This window comes from Ostrea edulis, chromosome 6, assembly GCF_947568905.1.
Source record: "Ostrea edulis chromosome 6, xbOstEdul1.1, whole genome shotgun sequence".
In the NCBI taxonomy this organism is placed as follows: domain Eukaryota; kingdom Metazoa; phylum Mollusca; class Bivalvia; order Ostreida; family Ostreidae; genus Ostrea; species Ostrea edulis.
In genome coordinates this window covers 92,004,234-92,028,532 of record NC_079169.1, presented here as the reverse complement: position 1 = coordinate 92,028,532, position 24,299 = coordinate 92,004,234, and the positions used below count along the sequence as shown (strand labels likewise).

General features: G+C 35.8%; 1 protein-coding gene across 4 annotated transcripts in view; it reads right to left on the bottom strand.

Moving 5' to 3' along the window:
- LOC125683605 (protein glass-like) overlaps positions 1-22,577 on the bottom strand; it is a 39,548-nt gene extending 16,971 nt beyond the window's left edge. For 2 of the 4 annotated variants that reach the window (XM_048924935.2, XM_048924937.2), the window contains exons 1-4: positions 22,488-22,577; positions 19,329-19,495; positions 6,472-7,814; positions 6,190-6,380 (exon numbers count right to left, since the gene is read on the bottom strand). In XM_048924935.2, coding sequence (XP_048780892.2) covers positions 6,190-6,380; positions 6,472-7,814; positions 19,329-19,454 — 1,660 coding nt within the window. In that variant the 5' untranslated portion in view covers positions 19,455-19,495; positions 22,488-22,577. The other 2 variants (XM_048924939.2, XM_048924936.2) reach the window with 2 other exon arrangements.
- Positions 22,578-24,299: the final 1,722 nt, after the last annotated feature.

Genomic DNA, 24,299 nt, shown 5'->3' with positions numbered 1-24,299 from the left:
TAGAACATTTCTTTTGATGGTCTGTTATATTTCCCACAATTACCGATATATATCTTTACACAAAACCCAGTTTCCAATTTTTTTTATTTTCTATTTTGTATTTCTCAACGACTGTCGGACTGTAAACTGTCCATACCATAAGAAATATTTGTCTGAAGTTCCATTACTGTTGGTAAAATAAAGTCCCAAAACTGTTTCCTTTTATCATTGTTTTGTTAACCTGACCTTTGACCTTTTGATCCCAAAATCACTAGAGATGTTCCTTGTTGCATGTAGTCACCATTAGTATCAATTCAAATCAAATCAGCAAGTAATCATATTATAAATTTTAAAACTGAACTGAACAGACAAGACGGAAAAGGTGATTTCTCTATATTAGCCCCATATACAGGTATCATATTTCTTTCAGATTTGAGGCCTGTGCAGGATAATGCTGCATGCACAAAACATGTGACTGTGTAGGAGAGTTATTGAATTTTCATTTCTCTATAAAAACAACACTTCTACACCCACTCCTACACCACAAAAACATTTTTTAAATCTTTAAATACCACCATAATCTAAGAGGAACAAATATGACTTCTGCGTTACAAATCTGATGTTTGCTGAAGTGAGCCACGTCCTTTAAATATCATTTCCTTTGGCTTCAATAGCTCCTCAACCTTTACTTCCCTTAAATGTTTCCTGGTTATTCTCCAACAAGTTTAAAACCAAGTAGAATTAGTGACCTAGAAAAGTCACCACCACGACTGTTTAATACAGACACTTATTTATTCAGTAACCAGGCAATTCTTAATGTTTCATACACTTTTGTTGTCAAAAATTTAACTGTGTATGCAAGTCACCCTCATTGGGACAGAGTTTGAACTCGATTTGTATCAAGACTTCATTAATACATTTCTGAACTATCAAATTAATCAAACAGGACACATGAAACATGCTAAAATGATATACATACATATATGTATTTCTTTATTTATAATCTTAGCAACAAAAATATAGAACAAAGATAATTTCTTGAATTCAAATCAAGCAACACAGGAGAAAATTTAATGTACTAAAATATAGTTAATTAGTGACAACTTTTCTTTGCAAGTATCTAAAAAAAAAACTCAATGTCAACGTTTTGACATAAAACCGACTTGGCAGCTTAACAGGTGTCTTTTTAGGTGATACTGATTTTTGAAGCCTTTGCGACATTTACAGCAATGGAAGGGTCGGACCGACGAATGAGTTCGTCGATGGGCAATAAGATTACTTAGAGCGGGAAATCGCTTGCCACAAACGTCACATGACGGACAGTCAGCAGCATCCGTGTGCTGCATTTTCTGATGGTTACGGTAACCCTTTCTAGACTTGAATCCCTTGTAGCACTGAGGACAGATTTTACAGAACTGATGATTATTAACAGAAGAGAAATGAGCCATGATGGCGGAGTGGTGTGAGAAGTGTTCACTACAGTAACGACAATCTAACATGGCCGATTCCACTCCACAGAGGTCTACGACTCCTACAGACTCAGCCTCATCTAAAACAAAAACAAAACTGCCTTATAACTTCAGGTGGGACTAACAAGGTACACCTCTATACATACAGAGCATGCAAGCTTTTATTTCTGTAAAACTCGACAGCAGGAGAGAACGGAGGCACTGTCACTGACACGGTAAACCTGACCCTAGCCAGGGAAAATTTAATATGATTTATGTTTATTTTTCAGAGGCAATTCTGTGGAGTGGAAGACATGCCATGACCTTACACAATAAACTAAGTTATACATTGTGCTTCTGGTTATGTCAATCGTATTTATAAAGTGAAGAATAGACAACACACAATTTGGTCAAGCATGCATGAATTACACAGAGGACACCACAATACTGATGACTACATCTTTTAAAACAAATAAAAATGTACATTCATGCAGTCATACCACTCTCTCTACCAAATAATCATTCGATGACTGGAAATTACATGTACGCAATACCTATTACAATTTTTAGTATATTTTGTGCAATATGGGTGTAGCCATTAATGCTTTGACTTTTGGAGACACCCTAAACCAGTTTTCTTTGAACTGATCTAGACAGGGAACTTCTGAATTGTAAAGATGACCTTGTGGGTTTGGAAATCATGAATACAAAGCATGAGCGTGGGACATGAAAAAAGAAAGCTTTCATAAAGAATTATGAAATTTTTGTAGGATTTTGTGTTCATTCTTGTATTCAAGTTCAACACGTCCAAACATTATCTTCAACACATCTAAAACACTTAACAGTATACACGTATAACAAAAACAAAAAAAAAAACTACACAATTTTAGGGTATTGCAAACATTTAAAGTTAAATGTGGAGACTTGTATCTAATTTTGACATTTAAATTGTCTAAGGCACTGTAAAAGAACAATTTTATCTGCTATCTGTAGTCAATGATATCAACATTGTTGAACAGATAAATTCAAATCACTATAAATCTGCTACAAGAGAGTTATAAGGTTGATACCTAGAGTTAGATCAGCATTTTTGACAACAGTGATATGAAATACACTGTTTATCAAATCAAGGGTATTATGTAATTCTTACTCAGCGAATTATAAAACTGCAAGGTTGTTGAAGATGCATTAGGTCCTCTGAAAAACAAGCACAGAAACCATGCAGAAATGGCACTATCAGGAAATGGTACTGTCTTTTATGATAAAGAAACTGTTCTGCAGTAATAATACAGCCAACAGCACAATGCTTAAATTTTCAGAGCAAGACAAGACTATGAATATTTGTATTGCTCTCCTAAACTACATGTCTTTACAAATGACAGAATCACCCTTCTATACTATGGGACCATCCTTACAAAATGATCATCCTTCAATATACTACAAAATCATCCTTACAATATAATATAATCATCCTTACACACAACAGGATCATCCTTATAGACATCAGGATCATCCATGCACACAACAGGATCATCATTACACACAACAGGATCATCCTTATATACAACAGGATCATCCTTATACACAACAGGATCATCCTTACACACAACAAGATCATCCTTACACACAACAGGATCATCCTTATACACAACAGGATCATCCTTATACACAACAGGATCATCCATATACACAACAGGATCATCTCTGCACACAACAGGATCATCTCTGCACACAACAGGATCATCCTTATACACAACAGGATCATCCTTATACACAACAGAATCATCCTTATACACAACAGAATCATCCTTATACAGGATCATCCTTATACACAACAGGATCATCCTTATACACAACAGGATCATCCTTATACACAACAGAATCATCCTTATACACAACAGAATCATCCTTATACAGGATCATCCTTATACAGGATCATCCTTATACACAACAGGATCATCCTTATACACAACAGGATCATCCTTATAGACATCAGGATCATCCATGCACACAACAAGATCATCCTTATACACAACAGGATCATCCTTACACACAACAGGATCATCCTTATAGACATCAGGATCATCCATGCACACAACAGGATCATCATTACACACAACAGGATCATCCTTATATACAACAGGATCATCCTTATACACAACAGGATCATCCTTACACACAACAGGATCATCCATGCACACAACAGGATCATCCTTACACACAACAGGATCATCCTTACACACAACAGGATCATCCATATATACAACAGAATCATCCTTATACACAACAGGATCATCCTTATATACAGCAGGATCATCCTTATATACAATAGAATCATCCTTATACACAACAGGATCATCCTTATATACAGCAGGATCATCCTTATATACAACAGGATCATCCTTGTGAACTAAATGATCATAAACACTATAGGATCATCCTTACACAAACAGGATCATCCTTAGTTACATACAATAGGTTCATTCTTACATACGACAGGATCATCCTTGCGGACTATAGGATCATACACACTATATAGGATCATCTTTATGTACTAAAGTGATTATTCTTTACATACAACAGGATCCTCCTTGCATGACATACAGTACCCGTAATGTTATTCTTGACATGTTAAACGATAGAACACGATACACGCACGATAGGATAGCATACACGCACGATAGGATAGGATACATGGTAAACCTGATAAACGCAAAACCTGATAAACGATCTTCACGATAGACCTGATAAACGCAAAACACGATAAACGGAAAACCTGATAGAAATGTTGAAAATTTAGAAACAATTTAGACAGAACAAAATTTTTATACCTACAACATAATTACATAATGTTGATAATAATATTGAAGGATTTCAATATTCATTATATACCTAAAACGTATAATTTCTTTAATCCACGGTCGTACGTGTTTTTTAAAATTCTATTTATGTTTTTTACGCCATCACAGCTAAAATCAGAAAACTAAACTATATACGGTGTTTAATTCATTATTTGATATTTATATGAATTTTCTCAATATTGAAACGCTTAAAAATTGTTCTGTTTAGTATGTAAAAAATTCAAATAATCATCAAAACCAGCATTAATTTCCAGTATCTAGACGTGCGACTATTGGTACATGTGTACATGTACAAGTAAAAAAAAAAACAACTATGAAAGCTGAATCGTGCCCAGTTGAGCAGAATTTGAGGAAATGCAACATCCTAGCACCCTTTTAAAACTTAATCTTCTAAATGTGTGAAATACAATGTTCCTGAGAAGGTTTGTTGTCAAAACATGGAAGATACACAAAATCAGATATAAGGACGCGAACAACTTCAGTAGTTGGTATATAAGTAGCATACAGGTGAAAAAAAATCGAAAGAAAAAGAACCATTATAAAAATATATGTAATAAACAATGTAATTTACTGATTTTTCCTTTCAAATCGGAACTTCCTATTTCTCTGTTAGTGTTAATTACAAATAATTGTTTCTAGATAAGGAAATGTTTATGAACTCCAGATGAAGTAGCTTTCAGATTTACTGTCCTCGGTTTGCTCAGCAAACCACTGTCTACTTTCCAGACTACTTAGAATGAAATTGTGATAAATTTTCACCCCCTCTGGACAGACAAATAGCTCTTCTTTTGCCTTAAAATTGACAGCTTTATGGTCTCCTTTAAATACACTGTCTTTCCGCGATTCCTAAAAATAGCTTCTTTAAAATAATGAATAAAGCTTTCGGAAGGTATCGTACTTTTTCATTACATTTAATATACGATCCCGATAGTTCCGAAGCTACACGATAAACAATTTTCACGATAAACAGAAAACCTGATAAACGCAAAACACGATACACGATAGAGCTGATAAATGCAAAACACGATAGAAAACAGAAAACCTGATACACGATAGGATAGGATACACGCACGATACGATAGGATACACACACGATAGAGCATGATGGGAATGTCAAGAATAACGTTGCGGGTACTGTATTAGATCCTCCTAACAAAGTACATGTATTAGTTCATCCTTACGTACTATAGGACCACTCTTAGATATCATAGTTCCTCCTTACGTACTACAGGATCATTCTTAGATATCATAGTTCCTCCTTACATACTACAGGACCATTCTTAGATATCATAGTTCACCCTTACATACTACAGGATCATTCTTAGATATCATAGTTCCTCCTTACGTACTATAGGTCTGTCCTTACACACTACAAGATCAGACTTACAGACAAATATCATATACCACATATAAAAAGTTAGTTTCAAGGCCTGATCATGGGATCATCCTTATGTACAATAATCAATCTGAACCCAACCCACTATTTCAATATTCTCCCTGCATAAATGATGAAAGAAACTTAGATGTAGATAGTAGAAGCACCCCTTGAATTACACATTATTGACTGATACAAAGAATCAATAAATTAATTAGAAATGCTACATATCACAATCATATATATGAGAGTAAAGCAGAATCATGCTGAGCATGTATTTCATCTTTCTCTGTTTTAGTTCATTTATGCTGTAGTGGAAGAGAAATTCAAATACACTGGAAGTTGATTATGTGTGTTGGTACAGAGAGAAAAAAAAGCATTCAGACAGCTTGTTAGACAGGGAAAAAAGGACAGGAATTAAGTACATGGGGTATATTGTATTTATGACAAGGATAAAACTTCAGAATCCTATGGATAATGTAGCATGCATTTAACTGAATAAGCAATTCAAGTGAAAAATGGTTACCTTTGACAGAGTTATCTTGCCAGAGTGACCCCCCTTCACTTCCTGCATTACTGCTGTCATCACCAAGGGGCTCTTCCTCAGTGTTGTTGTGTGGTGTTGTCGTACCTGAAGCACTTTCCTCTGGAATGTCGATGTGTAGTTCCTCATTCTCCCGCGATTCCTCAGTTTTTATGATAGAAAGATCAGGCACACTAAGAAAATAATTTTGAATTAAACTCCGATATAACACCTGATTTTGAAAATTTGTTTTTGATTATTTGTAATTTAAACCATCAGACGTACCTTGGAGTGCAAGGAGAATTAGGCACAGAGGAACTACTTCCATGATCTTTGATGCTGTCTTCAATGTTGTATGAAATGTGGAGAGGAGGAGCTAATGACGGAGGCAGAATTCCTCCTGCCATGTGCCGTAAGGAACCAATTGGAACACCAGCAAATGGTCGTCCATCAAATGGGATGCCTGGTCTGAACATGGGCTGAATGAAAGATTTCTGCATCTGGGATGAGGTGGGATGTCGAAGTGGCATTGAAATTGGTGGTCTGTATGGGGATGAAGGCTGAGGGGGAGCGACAGATGGGGAGGAGACTGACTTAGCGCTCTGGTCGTGTAGATTTGACCCCAGTATCTCACTGGAAGGTAAGTTTGATGGGTAAGAGTCATGTTTGCGTTGTGACATCTCAAGGGAATTCTGTCTTTGGTGATATCTGGAATGTGAATCTCCTGTAAGAAGGTGTCGTCGATCATGATTTTTGTGAGTTTCAGGGGTCCTGGGTTCAGAGTCCATGGAATGAGCTGCCTCTGGTTTGCGAGAGGAGGAATGTGGTGAGCCTAGAATGTGAAGATTTTGTGTGGAGGATGACCTGGAATGAGGTAGAACGGTTGTCATATTAACAACTTGTGTATTACGATCACTTGAAACTCTACTGGCCACTGAAAGAGCCATTGTCTGTTGTATGGGAGGCTCTGATTGGTTGATATTATTAGGATCAGGTGGTTCCCGATGCACAATTTCTATACTATCCTTCATAATTTCTACTTCACTTGTGGATGAGCTGGAGGTTTGAATCCCCTGAGAATAATCAGCCTCTATCATTCCTAATGATCTATCAGTGTCAGAGCTCCTTGACATATCTACAGAGTGCAGCACCCTCTCACTGTTTGCTATATTGTGCATGGGCAGAAGGAGAGGTGGAGGGGGAGTGGGTCTGTTCATTTTCTGTCGTTTTCTTTCTCCTTCTGGGGACACTGTTTCCCCCTCTGAATGCCGCTTCACTGGGTCATGCACTTTTAAAAGATCTGATGACCTAACATACACTGACTCCGGGTTTTCATTCATTGAGAACCTTTTCTCGCATGGTACACCCGTTTTTTCACTGAGGCACTTGCTAAAGTCAGTACAACAACGCACAACACTTTCCACTTGCAGTATTTTGGCTATTTTTTCTATGTCTCTGTAATTGTCCCCAGTCAGCATCATAAAGCCCTCATACAAATACTTCAAGAAAGTTTGAACTGATTCGGGTTTGATTTCAGCTGAGAGTCGGACTTCTAGATGCGAACCCACGGCTGCATTCTCCATCGTCTGTAGCATTGGGCAGGCAGCAACTAGTACTAACCTATGGGCCTAAAATAATAGAATTGTAAATTAATATGAAGTCCACTTAATTGTAGATCAGTGTAAAAACAAGATGTGTTTGTGAAACACAAATGCCCCCGATAATGGCCAATTCTGAAGATGGCCAAGGTCACAAGGGCAAATATCTTGGTACCAGTAGAAAGATCTTGTCAAAAGAAATGCTCATGAACAACATGAAAGCTCTAATATTTACCATTTAGAAGTTATAACCAATGTAATAAAAAAAATTAAAGTAGGTCATATGTCAAGGTCAAAAGGTTCAATACCAACGGAAAGGTCTAGTCACAAGGAATACTCATATGAAATATCAAAGGTCTATCTCTTACTGTTCAAAAGTTATTAGCAAGGTTAAAGTTTTCAAAAAGTAGGTCAATCTCCATGGTCAAGGGGTCAAAAATGTTGGTACCCACGGAAAGGTCTTGTCACAAGGAATACTCATGTGAAATATCAAAGCTCTATCACTAACTGTTCAAAAGTTATTAGCAAGGTTAAAGTTTTCAAAAAGTAGGTCAAACTCCAAGGTCAAGGCCACAGGGTCAAAAATGTTGGTACCTACGGAAAGGTCTTGTCACAAGGAATACTCATGTGAAATATCAAAGCTCTATCACTTACTGTTCAAAAGTTATTAGCAAGGTTAAAGTTTCAGACAGAATGACAGAATTACAGGACAAAAACAATATGTCCCCCGATCTTCAATCTCGGGGGCATAAAAAACTCACAAGAAAATTAGCTAGACAATGCCTGACTGGTTTCTAACAAAAGCTGTCAGCCTTGAAATTCTGCACAAGGTCTGTGGGTTCTTTTTTTTTTTTAAATATATAATTATTTTATTCCAATGCAGAATTATTTCATACAGATGCATGCTAGGTTGATCAACAAATCCCAAATAATTTTTTCCAGACGGTCCAACTTATCAAGCAGTCTAATATATAGTACTGAATACAACTCAAATTACATCAAAATAGTTACAAATATGTATTTGTTAAATGAATGGGGTGAGGTTGTTTTCAGCCCCACCCCCCTTAATGTATAACCTATGTTTAACTTACTGTAAAGTTCAGAAATTTAGGGCAACAAAAAAGACTGGCAATTAAGCGAAAGTGTAAATTGGACATATATTTTCGGTGAAACCTTGATCTGGATTAAAATTCAACAGGCTGAATATTTCAGCACATCCCACCGGATGGACGTTGAAATTAGCAAATGAGTACTCCGGTGGCTAAATCAGAGCATCTTCAACGTCCAGACATACTATTACTTCATACATTGCTGTAGATATTTCGAACGCTTTTCACGAATTGTAATGCTAGCCATTTCCTCAATGTGTTGCAGTAGTGAACAATGCACTTATGAATCTTGATAGTGCATCTATTAATAGATGGGAATTCTGACAGAAATGAAAGTAGAGAGTGTTATTCTTAAGTAAATTCTCACAACAATTTTCATTCCCTCTTCTCTTTTTCCAACCTCTCTTTACACTGTACAATCCCACATCCTGTCTGATTTGATGTGTAATTTAGTTTTTACTAGTCTGATAATGCAGGTTTCACTGTACACTGTCTGATTTGATGTGTAATTTAGTTTTTACTAGTCTGATAATGCAGGTTTCACTGTACACTGTCTGATTTGATGTGTAATTTAGTTTTTACTAGTCTGATAATGCAGGTTTCACTGTACCCTGTCTGATTTGATGTGTAATTTAGTTTTTACTAGTCTGATAATGCAGGTTTCACTGTACCCTGTCTGATTTGATGTGTAATTTAGTTTTTACTAGTCTGATAATGCAGGTTTCACTGTACCCTGTCTGATTTGATGTGTAATTTAGTTTTTACTAGTCTGATAATGCAGGTTTCACTGTACACTGCGGAATCATCATTGTTCATGGGGGACTGATGTTCGTGGGTCACTCTTACCCACGAATTTATGTGTCCTCGAACATTTTTTAAACCAAGAAGAGTAATCTCTCCTAGTGGCATCACATCGCTTACCCACGAAATTATGTCTCCACGAACCAGCAAAATTTTGTTAACCCAAGAACATGGCCCCCAAGAATTAAACTGATTTTGCAGTAGATTGTGTACAGGCACCTAGTAAATGTCAGAATTCTATGAGTTACATTTTGCTCCAAAACTTTATGTCAGACTTAAATGTGCAACCTTCTACTTCTAGAGAAATTTTCTCAGCAACAAAATTTGATTGTCTCCAACAATCAACACGCAATGTTCATCAGATTTTTAGTGATGAGTTAACTATCTTAAATGGCAATAAACAAATTATGTACATAAATTGTTCGTGTGTTGTATTAAACTTGGAAATCACTTTTTTGCTGAGTTAAATATTGATTTATTGCTTGAACATGTTGAAAAACAACATATTTACGGCATGTATGTACTATTGTGATGATAAGTAAATACAAAATGTGAACAGGAAACATGTGCAAGTACATTATATTGTGATGTGGTTAAAGGAAAATATTGAAAGCTTCACTTATAATCATATTTTGCTGGTGTTGTGGACATGACTGTAAACAGCATTTTTCGGGGTGCAAGTCACCATAAGCAATCACAGGTGCACCAGGGGATAATTGCTCAAAAATGATCCTAGACAAAGGCTGGTTCGGGTCTGAAGGGGCAATACTTATACCACTAAATCTCACTACTTAAAACCTTCAGTTTATGTCCGCTGTCTTGCCACACACCCTTGTAGTCACCATAGATATGCTTTGGTAGTTAAGTGGCAGTGGAAAATAAGCGAGTCTTTGGCACCTTAGAATATCTGAAACTGGTTGCTAAGGGAAAGACATCCTCACAGAAAAACCACTGGCCCTCTGGATCCAGGGGGTAAGATTAGGGATCCAACAAATTAATCATTGTAATGGAAACATTACTGAGGAATATCTCTGTAACTGTGGATAAAGTCTGAAGGACCGTCACTGGGGCTAGCTGATACGACTGTACCCAGTGAAAGACACCGGGGAAACTACCCACATGAGAGGCCCTTAAGACACAGCAAAGACCAAGATTAGAAACATGCAAACTATGCATGTCACCAGCTAAGTTAAGGTAAATAAAAGTGAGATGGGGAAATACACACTGCATGTGCTTGGATTCAGTGAAAGCTGCATGTGCTGGGAATCAATGAAAGCAGATGGACTGATTCAGGAAGAATAAGCAAAGCAACAGGATATACAGTGCTGTATCAGGGTCAAAAGACGACATCATGTCATGAAGGTGTAGTCATTATACTCAAGAATGGAGTCAAAAAGTCCTATTGATAAATGGGATGTAATCTTTACTGGATGTGAAGGTGGGGAACTGTGTTGATGTGAAGGTGGGGAACTGTGTTGATGTAGATAGTGGATATCACCAAGTAACAGCATTTATCAAACACTAAATTCCTTCACACAGCAGGAAGAGCATGTCAAAAAAAATCGGAAGTGGATAAACATAGAGACAGCAGAGCATGGAAAAAATTCAACATTCAAGGTTCGAAGTGCTGCAAAACCTCAACAACGCAACATCAAACAACACTAAGCGGCAAAACATTTGTAACACCTACAGTGTGAATCTAGTGAAAAGTGTGTTGGATGTAGACAGTGAGTTTTTCCTACACATGAGGCTGAGGGGTGTTTCCCTACACATGATTGGTCAGACTTCAATGCTGTGCCTTTATACATGGAGAATTGGTACTAGTGGGCATAGTTTGCAGATAGCTGTGTCTTAATTTTGTATAGACACATGACAGAACATTCAAATACTAAATTTACATTCAACTATTTGCGATTTACTAATCATTCACAAATCTTCAAATGTTTGTTTCAGTTCTAGATCATATGGTATCCCACAACATCTGATAGACACCAAACAGTTCTATGTGCAACTTAAAAGATGCAGGGTTGGAAACAGCAACATCAATTTTGAAGTGAAATAAGGAGTTTGTCAAGGTTGTGTAATGTCTTCAACACTCTTCATTGACTAGGTCAACACATGACATCTGATATTCCAAGATGCATCAGATGAGTAGCATTTACCACACTTGTGGACCTGGACTTCGATGATGGCATCGCTTTGTTTTTTAACTCCCACCAGCACATTCAAGGCAAAAGAAACAGACTTCAACGTATGCTGGACACATAGGTTTGAAGGTCAACACCAGAAAAATAGAGGTCGATTTCATGACCCTGAATATCTTTTGGACAGTGTAGGGAAAACAAAAGAAAGACCCAAATTCACCAGGAAACAAATAATGGGGACCAAAATAAAAGAGAAGTTGGGGTACACTCCAGAAACAATCCTGACTGACAGACAGGGATAAAGAGACAATGTTTAATACTGCCCTTTACACTAAAGGTATCCCAATCCTGACTGACAGGGAGAGACCATGTTATAGCCCTGTATATTAAAGGTATCTCAATCCTGGTGATAGTCAACAGAAAAAACAATAATTTTTAATCACTTGTCAACCATTAATCACATACATGTAAACCAGAGCATACACATGTAAACCAGAGAATACACAAAACCAGAGAATACACAGGTAAACCAGGGAATACACATGTAAACCAGAGAATACATAGGTAAACCAGAGAATATACAGGAAAACCAGAAAATACACAGGTAAACCAGAGAATACACAGGTAAACCAGAGAATACACATGTAAACCAGAGAATATACAGGTAAACCAGAGAATACACAGGTAAACCAGAGAATACACATGTAAACCAGAGAATATACAGGTAAACCAGAGAATACACAGGTAAACCAGAGAATACACAGGTAAACCAGAGAATACACAGGTAAACCAGAGAATATATATGTAAACCAGAGAATACACAGGTAAACCAGAGAATACACAGGTAAACCAGAGAATATACAGGTAAACCAGAGAATACACAGGTAAACCAGACAATACACAGGTAAACCAGAGAATATACATGTAAACCAGAGAATACACAGGTAAACCAGAGAATACACAGGTAAACCAGAGAATACACATGTAAACCAGACAATACACATGTAAACCAGACAATACACAGGCAAATAAGAGAATACACATGTAAACCAGACATTACACAGGTAAACCAGACAATACACATGTAAACCAGAGAATACACATGTAAACCAGAGAATATACAGGTAAACCAGAGAATACACATGTAAACCAGAGAATACACAGGTAAACCAGAGAATACACAGGTAAACCAGAGAATATATATGTAAACCAGAGAATATACAGGTAAACCAGAGAATACACAGGTAAACCAGAGAATACACAGGTAAACCAGACAATACACATGTAAACCAGAGAATACACAGGTAAACCAGGGAATACACATGTAAACCAGAGAATATACAGGTAAACCAGACAATACACATGTAAACCAGAGAATATACAGGTAAACCAGAGAATACACAGGTAAACCAGAGAATATACATGTAAACCAGAGAATACACAGGTAAACCAGACAATACACATGTAAACCAGAGAATACACATGTAAACCAGAGAATATACAGGTAAACCAGAGAATACACATGTAAACCAGAGAATACACAGGTAAACCAGAGAATACACAGGTAAACCAGAGAATACACAGGTAAACCAGAGAATATACAGGTAAACCAGAGAATACACAGGTAAACCAGAGAATACACAGGTAAACCAGACAATACACATGTAAACCAGAGAATACACAGGTAAACCAGGGAATACACATGTAAACCAGAGAATATACAGGTAAACCAGACAATACACATGTAAACCAGAGAATACACAGGTAAACCAGAGAATACACAGGTAAACCAGAGAATACACATGTAAACCAGACAATACACAGGTAAATCAGAGAATACACAGGTAAACCAGACATTACACAGGTAAACCAGACAATACACATGTAAACCAGAGAATACACATGTAAACCAGAGAATATACAGGTAAACCAGACAATACACAGGTAAACCAGAGAATATACATGTAAACCAGAGAATACACAGGTAAACCAGAGAATACACAGGTAAACCAGAGAATACACAGGTAAACCAGAGAATACACATGTAAACCAGAGAATACACAGGTAAACCAGAGAATACACATGTAAACCAGAAAATACACAGGTAAACCAGAGAATACACAGGTAAACCAGAAAATACACATGTAAACCAGAGAATACACAGGTAAACCAGAGAATACACAGGTAAACCAGACAATGCACAGGTAAACCAGAAAATACACAGGTAAACCAGGGAATACACATGTAAACCAGAGAATACACAGGTAAACCAGAGAATACACATGTAAACCAGAGAATACACAGGTAAACCAGGGAATACACATGTAAACCAGAGAATACACATGTAAACCAGAGAATACACATGTAAACCAGAGAATACACAGGTAAACCAGAGAATACACAGGTAAATCAGAGAATACACAGGTAAACCAGGGAATACACATGTAAACCAGAGAATACACAGGTAAACCAGAGAATATACAGGTAAACCAGAAAATACACAGGTAAACCAGAGAATACACATATAAACCAGAGAATACACATGCAGTGCTTCCCAAGGTCTTCTGGTACTTACTGGACATTTGGTCCAGTAATGGTTGAGATATTACTGGACCAAATCACATTTTACCAGACCAAAATTTTATAGGCAAATAATTCCCTATTGTGGCCCCATCTTACCCTTGGAGCCATGGTTTTGACAAACTTGAATTTACACTATATCATCAGGAAGCATAAAATTTCATGTAATTTGAACTTTCTGGCCCAGTGGTTCTTGAGAAGAAGATTTTAAGATGTTCCCTATATATTCCTATGTAAACCTTTGATCGCCTATTCTCACCCTACCCTACCCCCGGAGGCCATGATTTTAACAAAATGTAAGAAAGCTTTCATGTAAATTTAAAATTTCTGGCCCAAAATGGCATCGGCGATGTTCTTTTTTAGTCCAAGCATTTCATTTCAAATTCGTCAGTGGAGTAAACTTTTCCAACCCGTGTTCAACACCAGTGTTATGAAATACACGGGTTTTTTTTTAAAACTCGAGCGATTTGCATAACTCAAGTGCAAATTGTTCAATCAAATGTGCCCATGTACAAGTACTTCTTGATCAGAGTATAGTTTAAATGCTTTATTTACATGTTTTTTATTGCCTAATTCAAATGCTTCACGGGATATTGCTCAATTGTATTATCACCCATTCGGGGGAATTGAAGATGATTGCAAGTTTGATATCTGTTTGCAATGACTAAAGAACAGAATAAATTTTGAGACATGCTGCTAAAAATACAAAAATTATCTAATCATGTATTTCATTGGGGAAAAAAAATCATTGGACACTTGGTCCGGCCAATAACTGATATTGATCGGACTAAAACAAAAATTACCGGACATTTGCCAATGTCCGACGGACCTTCAGAATCACTGCACATGTAAAGGGACTACACATGTAAACCAGAGACTACACAGGTAAACCAGAGAACATATGTAGGTAAATCAGAGAACATATGTAGGTAAATCAGAGAATACACAGGTAAACCAGACAATACACAGGTAAACCAGACAATACACAAGTAAACCAGACAATACACAGGTAAACCAGACAATACACAGGTAAACCAGACAATACACAGGTAAATCAGAGAATACACAGGTAAACCAGACATTACACAGGTAAACCAGACAATACACAGGTAAACCAGAGAATACACAGGTAAACCAGACAACACACAGGTAAACCAGACAATACACAGGTAAACCAGACAATACACAGGTAAACCAGACAATACACAGGTAAACCAGACAATACACATGTAAACCAGACAATACACAGGTAAACCAGACAATACACAGGTAAACCAGACAATACACATGTAAACCAGACAATACACAGGTAAACCAGACAACACACAGGTAAACCAGACAATACACATGTAAACCAGACAATACACAGGTAAACCAGACAATACACATGTAAACCAGACAATACACAGCTAAACCAGACATTACACAGGTAAACCAGACAATACACATGTAAACCAGACAATACACAGGTAAACCAGACAACACACAGGTAAACCAGACAATACACAGGTAAACCAGACATTACACAGGTAAACCAGACAATACACAGGTAAACCAGACAATACACATGTAAACCAGACAATACACAGGTAAACCAGACAACACACAGGTAAACCAGACAATACACAGGTAAACCAGACAATACACAGGTAAACCAGACAACACACAGGTAAACCAGACAATACACAGGTAAACCAGACAATACACAGGTAAACCAGACAATACACAGGTAAACCAGACATTACACAGGTAAACCAGACAACACGCAGGTAAACCAGACAACACACGTGTTAGTGATACAGCTTGTGATTCTTGGTTAACATGGTGAATTAATCACACAACCAGAGAGACTGCTATTATTGTTATTCAGTATTTGTTAATACCCGATTTTGAATTGTGTTCTAACTTTAATTACTGTATATACTCGCCTATAAGTCGGTCCGCCTATAAGTCGGTTTTATTTTTTAAGGTTATTTTGTAGGAATTTGCCATTGACCCGCTTATAAGTCGGTACAAATTTTTGTCAGAATCGGTTGACAATTTCAAGTCAATGCTCTAGTGTTTTTACGTATGTTTCAAAAAATATTTTGAGATATTAATAAGTATGAGGTGCCCCATATCCAAGCCATATCTGTTTGGGGTTTAAACGCAACCCTTGATCTATTATGGGCAATGATCCCTTGTGTACCTAAGCAATTATGGTCTCCTAATTACCAGTACCTGACACCGTGTTTACTTAGTGGCACGTGCCTCGCGAAAACTGTTATTGTGGGATTCCTGTACAATTCATTGTATCAACAATAGAGTTTTTAAGAGTCAAGAATGATGATCTAAATTATTTGTTAACAATATTCAATATTTTATGAAATATATTTCAGCCGGTATACATATGAATATTTCAATATTAAATCAGGTTCGTAATTCAATTTTACCGATAAACGATAGATTAGTTGAATTGAAAGTATTAGTTACCAGTATGTAAATAATTTTTAACTTGATAAAAATATGTAAATACTTGTACTTTAAAATACATAAACAAAACAATATGTCTAGTATTTGTGAACAATAATCATTTGTGTGGTAGTCCGTGATAATCGTCGGAGTTGTTTAAAAAACACTACATTACGTCGCCCAGAAAAATACCAATCTTCTTAGGACGCGCCTATAAGTCGGACATAGAGTTTTGGACCAAAAATTGACTCCCAAAAATCCGACTTATAGGCGAGTATATACGGTAAAGAGATAATATAGCTCATTTTGGTGACACCCCCCCCCCCCCATTCCTCTCTAATATTATAAAACTGATAAATGAATGATATTCATCAACTTTAAAATAATTGCATGTTAGTCCAAATTTACACTAGGAGCCAACTTATATATAGCAGATTAAATGTTTGTCCAGGAAGCAAAAATTCTGCGGATGTAATTTGAAGATAATAATTGTTTTAAGCTTTGTAAATGCATAAAATTGTCATTATTTACAGGAAATGACTTGTATGAGTCACATCAGCTTATCTTGATTCTTTAAAAATTTGAACAAAATAATCTTTACTATCCCTTTAAATATTAGCTACATAGGTATACTTTCTCAATAGTAACTTAATATTTGCTAGACAATATTGCAAAATAGCATATGACAAATAGGCTGAAATTTTTATCCAAGTATGATAGAACCTTGATTTGATATTAATGGCAGACTCAAGTAAACATTAATCAAACTCCTTCGTGAGTGAATAGCAAATTCTTCCAAACCTGACCTTATAAACATATTAAATCATTGTTTTGTCATTTTCACTTCCAACTGCTAGAACCCAAATGATATTTGATATGTGACCTGCTGACTTGTACCTTTGAACCACAAGCAAATAGTTTCAGGGTTTTTTAAGGTTTGGATTTCAAGGGCCAGGGCCTTTCCGATTGGGAAAAATAGTGACGTGCTTGAAATTGGGAAAAATGTTTCATACAAAGAAATAGGGAAAAACCCAATTCAGAGTATTGGGCTCCTTCTGACTTTAAATTTGGTCAAAGCTTACCTCGTTCAAATAAGCAGAGGCCAAAAAATTAGGTTTACTTCAAAATTTTGAAGCAAAAATTGTAATCTGTGGACCTGTGAAGAAGATTTATGAATGATTTGGCTACCCTGCTTGATTTGTTTTCATTGTTTGGGAATTTCAAAGCAAAAATTGGGAAAAATACCTGCTTTTTAGCATTGGGAATGGGGCCTTATTTCGGCCCCCTACAGACCCTAAAAAAATCCCTGAGTCTTTACACAAATCGAATTGTCATTACTGTGTAAAAGCCAAATTATAATTTGACCCTAAAGTGACTTTGACGAATGGCCCTTACAAACAATTCTATAAGGGATATCCCCTTGTCTGTGTGCGTTTTAATTGTTAAAGCTTGAATGATGTTTGATTTACCATCTGAAGACAGATGGATGAATTCAACTTAATATCCCTTACTTTTGGTTGACACTAAAGAATGGAAAGTAATTCATAAAATACCCTTCAGAGTGACAAAAGATAGCAAAATACAATGGTTTCAATACAGAATTATAAACCGAATCTTAGCTACAAACTCTTTTTTATTCAAAATAAAAAAAATTGACTCAAAGTACTGCAATCATTGTCATTCTGAAGAGGAAACAATAGAACATATTCTGTGGGAATGTGATTTTTTACAATTATTCCTAGCAGAATTTGAGCATTTTTTAGAAGATAAGACTGATTTACAGATAGCTATTACAAAAAAATCTTTTATTCTTGGTTTTATTGAAAATAATAGTCTGATACAAAACACTATTGTCTTATGGTTTAAATACTATGTGTACACAGCAAGATGCACTGAGAAGTCCTTGAGTGTGCGTGCTGCAATTTCACAAATGAATTTTTTTTATGAAACTCAAAAATTTATTTCGTATAAAAATTGTAAAAAAGGAAAAGTTTGATGCCCAATGGAATCAATGGAACCTTCTGTTTTCTTAACTTCTCTCTCTTCCTCTTCTTCTTTCTTTCTCAAACCACACATACCTTCAGCTCATATGCTCTGTTTCTTTTTTTTCCTTCTTCTCTGGATATAATATTATTGTATATCTGATATACCGGTATGTGTACAAAAATAAAAAATTATAAAAAAAAAATATCCCCTACTTTTGTTGGTGACAATAAGACTTTCACTTAAAACACTGTTAGACAGCTGCTGACTTTCAACTAGTTTGTATCAGAACTTTAAATTACTAAAATTTACATTGGCCCATAAGTATTACCAAGTTTTCTTTTTCATGCAATTTTTCACAGGCCTACCTAGGTTAGGTATGTACACAATTGAGTCAGACTACAGATTTCATCAGTCTTGGGTGTCTGGATTGTCACCAATAACTAAATAATTCCACTCTGATTACGACCCCATACCTTGGTGTCTGTGCTCCCTGTTCTAATGATAGCATCACACAGGAACTGATTGCGCCACATTTCTGCCACCTGTCCCATCAAGGAGCTGGAGAAAATCTGGTTCATATACGCCTTTTGGTAATTCATGGTTAATGTTGTCAGTTTCCAAAATGTCAATGCAAGTCACACTAGAAAAGGAAGGAATTGCAGCTTTGTTAAGATTTCAAAATTGAAAACAAACATCCCACTGGAAAATTCTAGGGCTGTGCGGTGCAGTGAAAATTTCGGTGTACCGAGATTCATACCATTCGATTCGATGCACCGATTACAAATTCCGGATTTCGGTTCGGTTTAGATTTTACTTATACCAAAACAACAAATATGGCATCCGAGTGATGTTGAAAACGTGTTTTTTTTATGCAACAGAGATTTAAATCACTACTGTGTTGAGAGTTAGCATTTTCACCACTCAGATACCAACAGAATATGGTCCGTAAGATCATTGCAGTTTATCTTTACATGACATATAGCATTTCTGTCAGTGGTGGAGTGAAATCAACATCGTAGGTAATGAAACAGATTTGACAGTTAATATGAGAGAAGTAAATCAATAAAGGAGAGATTTTCAAAGACTCTCAATTGATAGAACTGTTGAATTTTTGCATATTAATGAAAACAATATCATATACATTTTAGATTGCTATAGATTTGTTTAATAATCCAAAACTTATGCAGCACATTAATATAACAAATTTTGATAGACTGTCAGTTTTCTTTTTTCTATCAAAGTTATAAAATGCCATTATGAATAGATATGATGTTTACAAATGACGACATATAGTTATATAACTTGAATAAAATAAAATCAAATATGCTACTCATTAAAATTGTTAATTTTTGTGGTGTCATTAGATAAATTGGACCTAACATGAACCGAATTGAAAATTACCAAACCGTGCTGTTCAAAATTGAAACTTAACCGAATCAAGCTAACCCTGAATCGTCCCAGCCCTAGAAAATTCCACTAAAAAATTCTTAATACATGTTCTGACCTTCTCAGAATCTTAGATTTAAAATTTGCAGTGCACTTGGCTAGGTGAGATAAATTTCCTATTACTTGTAGTTTAATGAAGAAAAACAATTAGCTTCATACAACACTATTTTGAAAACAGAGACAAGATCTACAATATTGTACAATCTGTATTTCCTTAAGTTTGATATTGTGTGAAAAACATTCCATTGCAAATCAGAACCTAAATTCAACCATGTGGTCAATTTTGATGTGCACTTATAATTTTTTTAATCAGGAGGCCCACGGGCCACAACACTCACCTAAGTCACCTTGGCCGTGCCGTTCTTCATCAGAAGATTTTCACCCTCGTTAATCTCATGACGAATTCTGACCCAATATCATATAACCCAAACCATTCCCCTTAGGTTGATGATTCTACCAAATGAGAATGCTTCATTATCAGTATGATTAACATGACCTTGCTGTTCTGGACAAGACTTTTAAAAAACAATTTTAAAGATCCCCCCCTTTATTCATGTATTATGTAAAATTTTATCCTGATTTTTGCTCAAACCTAATCCCCGAGTCCATGAAAAAAAGAAGAAAAAAATGGAAACATTAGCATATTGACATGGTTTAGTGTAGCCCTGTTACCCTTGAATTTCTTCTTTTTATATATATATATTTTCTATAAATTCTCATGTAAAACTTTGAAGCCCCCTATATTGAAGCACAACCCTGGTCAAATATGAATCTGCACTACAATGGAATGCTTGCATATCGATATAACTAACCATAGCCAGTGGCTAGTGATAAGAAAATTTTCAAAGATTACATATATTCCAATATCAAATTTTGATCCCCTATTGAGGCTCCATCCTTACACCCCCCTCTTCTGGGTCCATGATTTGAAGAAACTTCAGCCAGCAGTACTTTCAATGAAGCATGCATATCAATATGACAAATCATGGACCTCCTGGTCATGACAATATTGTTTTTAAAAATTTCCTCCTTCATATGTTGCCATTTAAAAGTTTTATCTCCTATTGTGGCCTCATCCTACCCTCCAGGGTCATGATTTTGAATAAACTGGAATCTGCACTACTTGCATATATATTCGTATGACTAATCATTGACCTGCTGTTCTTAAGATTTCCCCATATAAAACTTTGTTCCCCTATTCTGGCCACACTCTACCCCATGCGACAACGATTTTATTAACCTGAATCTACAATATTGGAGGATGCTTGCTTTTTAACACGACTAACCATGACCCTGCTGCTTTTTAGAAAATATTGTACATTTGCTTGTCAGTAAAGTCTTGACCATCGAAATCGAAGTTGTTTTTCCTCTTAGTAACTGTCCTTTACAAAAAAAATATTCAAATATGCATGACAATGAACAGTTGTTTTCCATTTAACTTAGGCCTACTTTCCAAACGAGGGGTTACAGGCCAAGACAGGTGATGTGTGAAAGCCACTTAAAGAATACACAGGGCAGAGCAGCTGCTTGTGGGATAGTTGACAGCCAAAAAAATGCCTAAATTGAGTTTTTAAATATACTATTTTACTTTCAGTGTACAGTACCGACACACTCCCTCTTCCAGTTGCACGTGCACAACATACAAGCAAATTCCCACGTGAATTTTGCAATCCTTAGTTTAAAGTATAATGCCGTGGTGGCTCTGTAGAATTGAGAGTATGCATTACGAATATTGAAATTTAACCTTTTATATTTGCAAATCATTGAATACAATGCCTAATGGTATTAACGAACTGAATATTATGAAACTAAAAGCACGCGCGCTGATAGTACGGATTTCGTTCTCAGCCATGTGAAGTGAAACGCCAGAACAGTAGGCCCTACAAGACTGCAGTAAAAATGGAATATAGCCTATATTTTTTCTTACATAAATCCCCACAATCATTAAAAAAAGCTTACCAACAAACGTGTAAATTCTGACACATTTGAACCCCGCATTGTTCAGTCATGCACCAGTACGCGAAAACTGAACCATGAAGAAAACATGGTGCCTGTTTTTGACGTGAATTGACAAACTAAAAAAGCAATGAACTACAAAATGAATAGCTAAGTCAAACGCTGGAGCTTGATCTTTGATACTACAATAACTAAGATAAATATAAAATAAGCAAAATAGATTATCTTACGCTGGTTTTATCTTGTTTTCTTGACATATTTCCGAAGTGGGGCAAACATGTTTTGTTGTGACGCGTTTTGGACTGACTACCATCTGAACCGAGACGTGATAAATAATTCCGGTTGCATACGAGGAAGGTGACATTCCATTGCTATTTAGTGGACCCAACACTAAGTCGATACTTCCTGCATGTAATATTTTATCCATTTTGGTGCTTTCTTGTGAACTACTTGAATATATCGCATTATTTAACCCTTGCTGTGGAATAACTACTGTAATTTTTAGGAGTTGTTGAATAAGTAGGAATTAATAGGCCTAACTTTATTTTCGTGTCAAATTTCAAGAATCATCCAAAACAATGAAGACGAGAGAAAAATAGATGATAAGGTGAATTAACATCCAAAGTAAAGTTCGGTCGTTTCAAAATTCTATGATGAAAATATCTAAACTTCAAATTTGTCAGTTCAGAATACTCTTTATTATTTCACAAAAGTCCGAGAGACTGACATTAAACGGCTATAAAATATTGTTCTGTGCAAAGCGAAGATGTGCTCAAGCCCAGAATTGGCTATTGAATACCTTGTGAGGCAAATTCAGCGATTTCAACGCAAGGAGATAATCGGTGTCAGGTTAGGAAGCCAGTCCTTTATTTACTTCACAGCATAACGTGAATAGAGGGTTTGGCTTGAAAAGAGAAGAGGCTATGACGAATAAAATTCTGGGACAGAGAGCTGCTAGCCTTTATAAAAAGGTTTTACGAGAATTGAATCCAAAGTAGAGAAATATTTTTTAAAGGGTTTTTATCAAAAATAAAAATTGACAATCTAATACATGTATATAACTTCTTATCCATATTGTTCTCAATCTACATATAACTAGATTGAAGAGGCCCCTGCGGGCGGATCTTTAGATAAAATAAAGCCCCGACTGGATATTAGTATTTACGTCAAATGCATGTGTGTGACTTAGTATTTTGTTTGCATGCAGGTAGTTGGTTACTCGCTGAATAAGTCCAGTAAATATTTTATCTGAATAAGTACAGTAAATACTTTATCTAAATAAATCCAGTAAATATTTTATCTGAATAAGTCCAGTAAATATTTTATCCAGGTGTTTATGATTTTGATTATTTATCACTTCTCCAACTCCATATGGTGTAGATTTTGAAAGAAAAGAAAAGAAAATGTATGTTCCAAATGCCTGTTTTCCAACATTTATACAAATTGTTTAACAGTGTTTCTTCTGTCAGTGTATTTATACATGTAACATTAAAATTTTCTATTCTAGGGAACACCCTTAAACCTCCCTAAAAGATTGCTGTATAGTGAGGTTTCTGAGAATCACTTTAAATATATATATAGTGATCAGATCGATCATCATAATTAGCAAAATTATACAACCAGAAGTAGACCCTGAAATACCTAATTATGTAATACAGATGTCTGAGATAATCAAAGCAATTGTAAGTGCGTGTACTAAACTTTGATCTTTTTTTTTTTTTAAATTAAAGTATTCAATGTATAACAAAAGGATAATGAACAATTTCGAAATCAACAGAAATGTTTAAAGTTAGATAATGATGAAAGTGAAGTAGATGGAATTCACATGACTGGTAAATTATTAGAAGCCAAGCTTTATGCACTTGAGACTTTTTTGAAGAGTTATCTGCCCTTTGTTAAAATAAGAAAAATATAATTTTCTAAAAATGTGTGGGGGGAATGATTAATCTTATTTCATATTTTCATAAAGAGGAAGTGTATGTAACTTTCTACAAAGAGATTTGTATGAAAATATAATTTCTTTGAACAATATTTTGATAAAA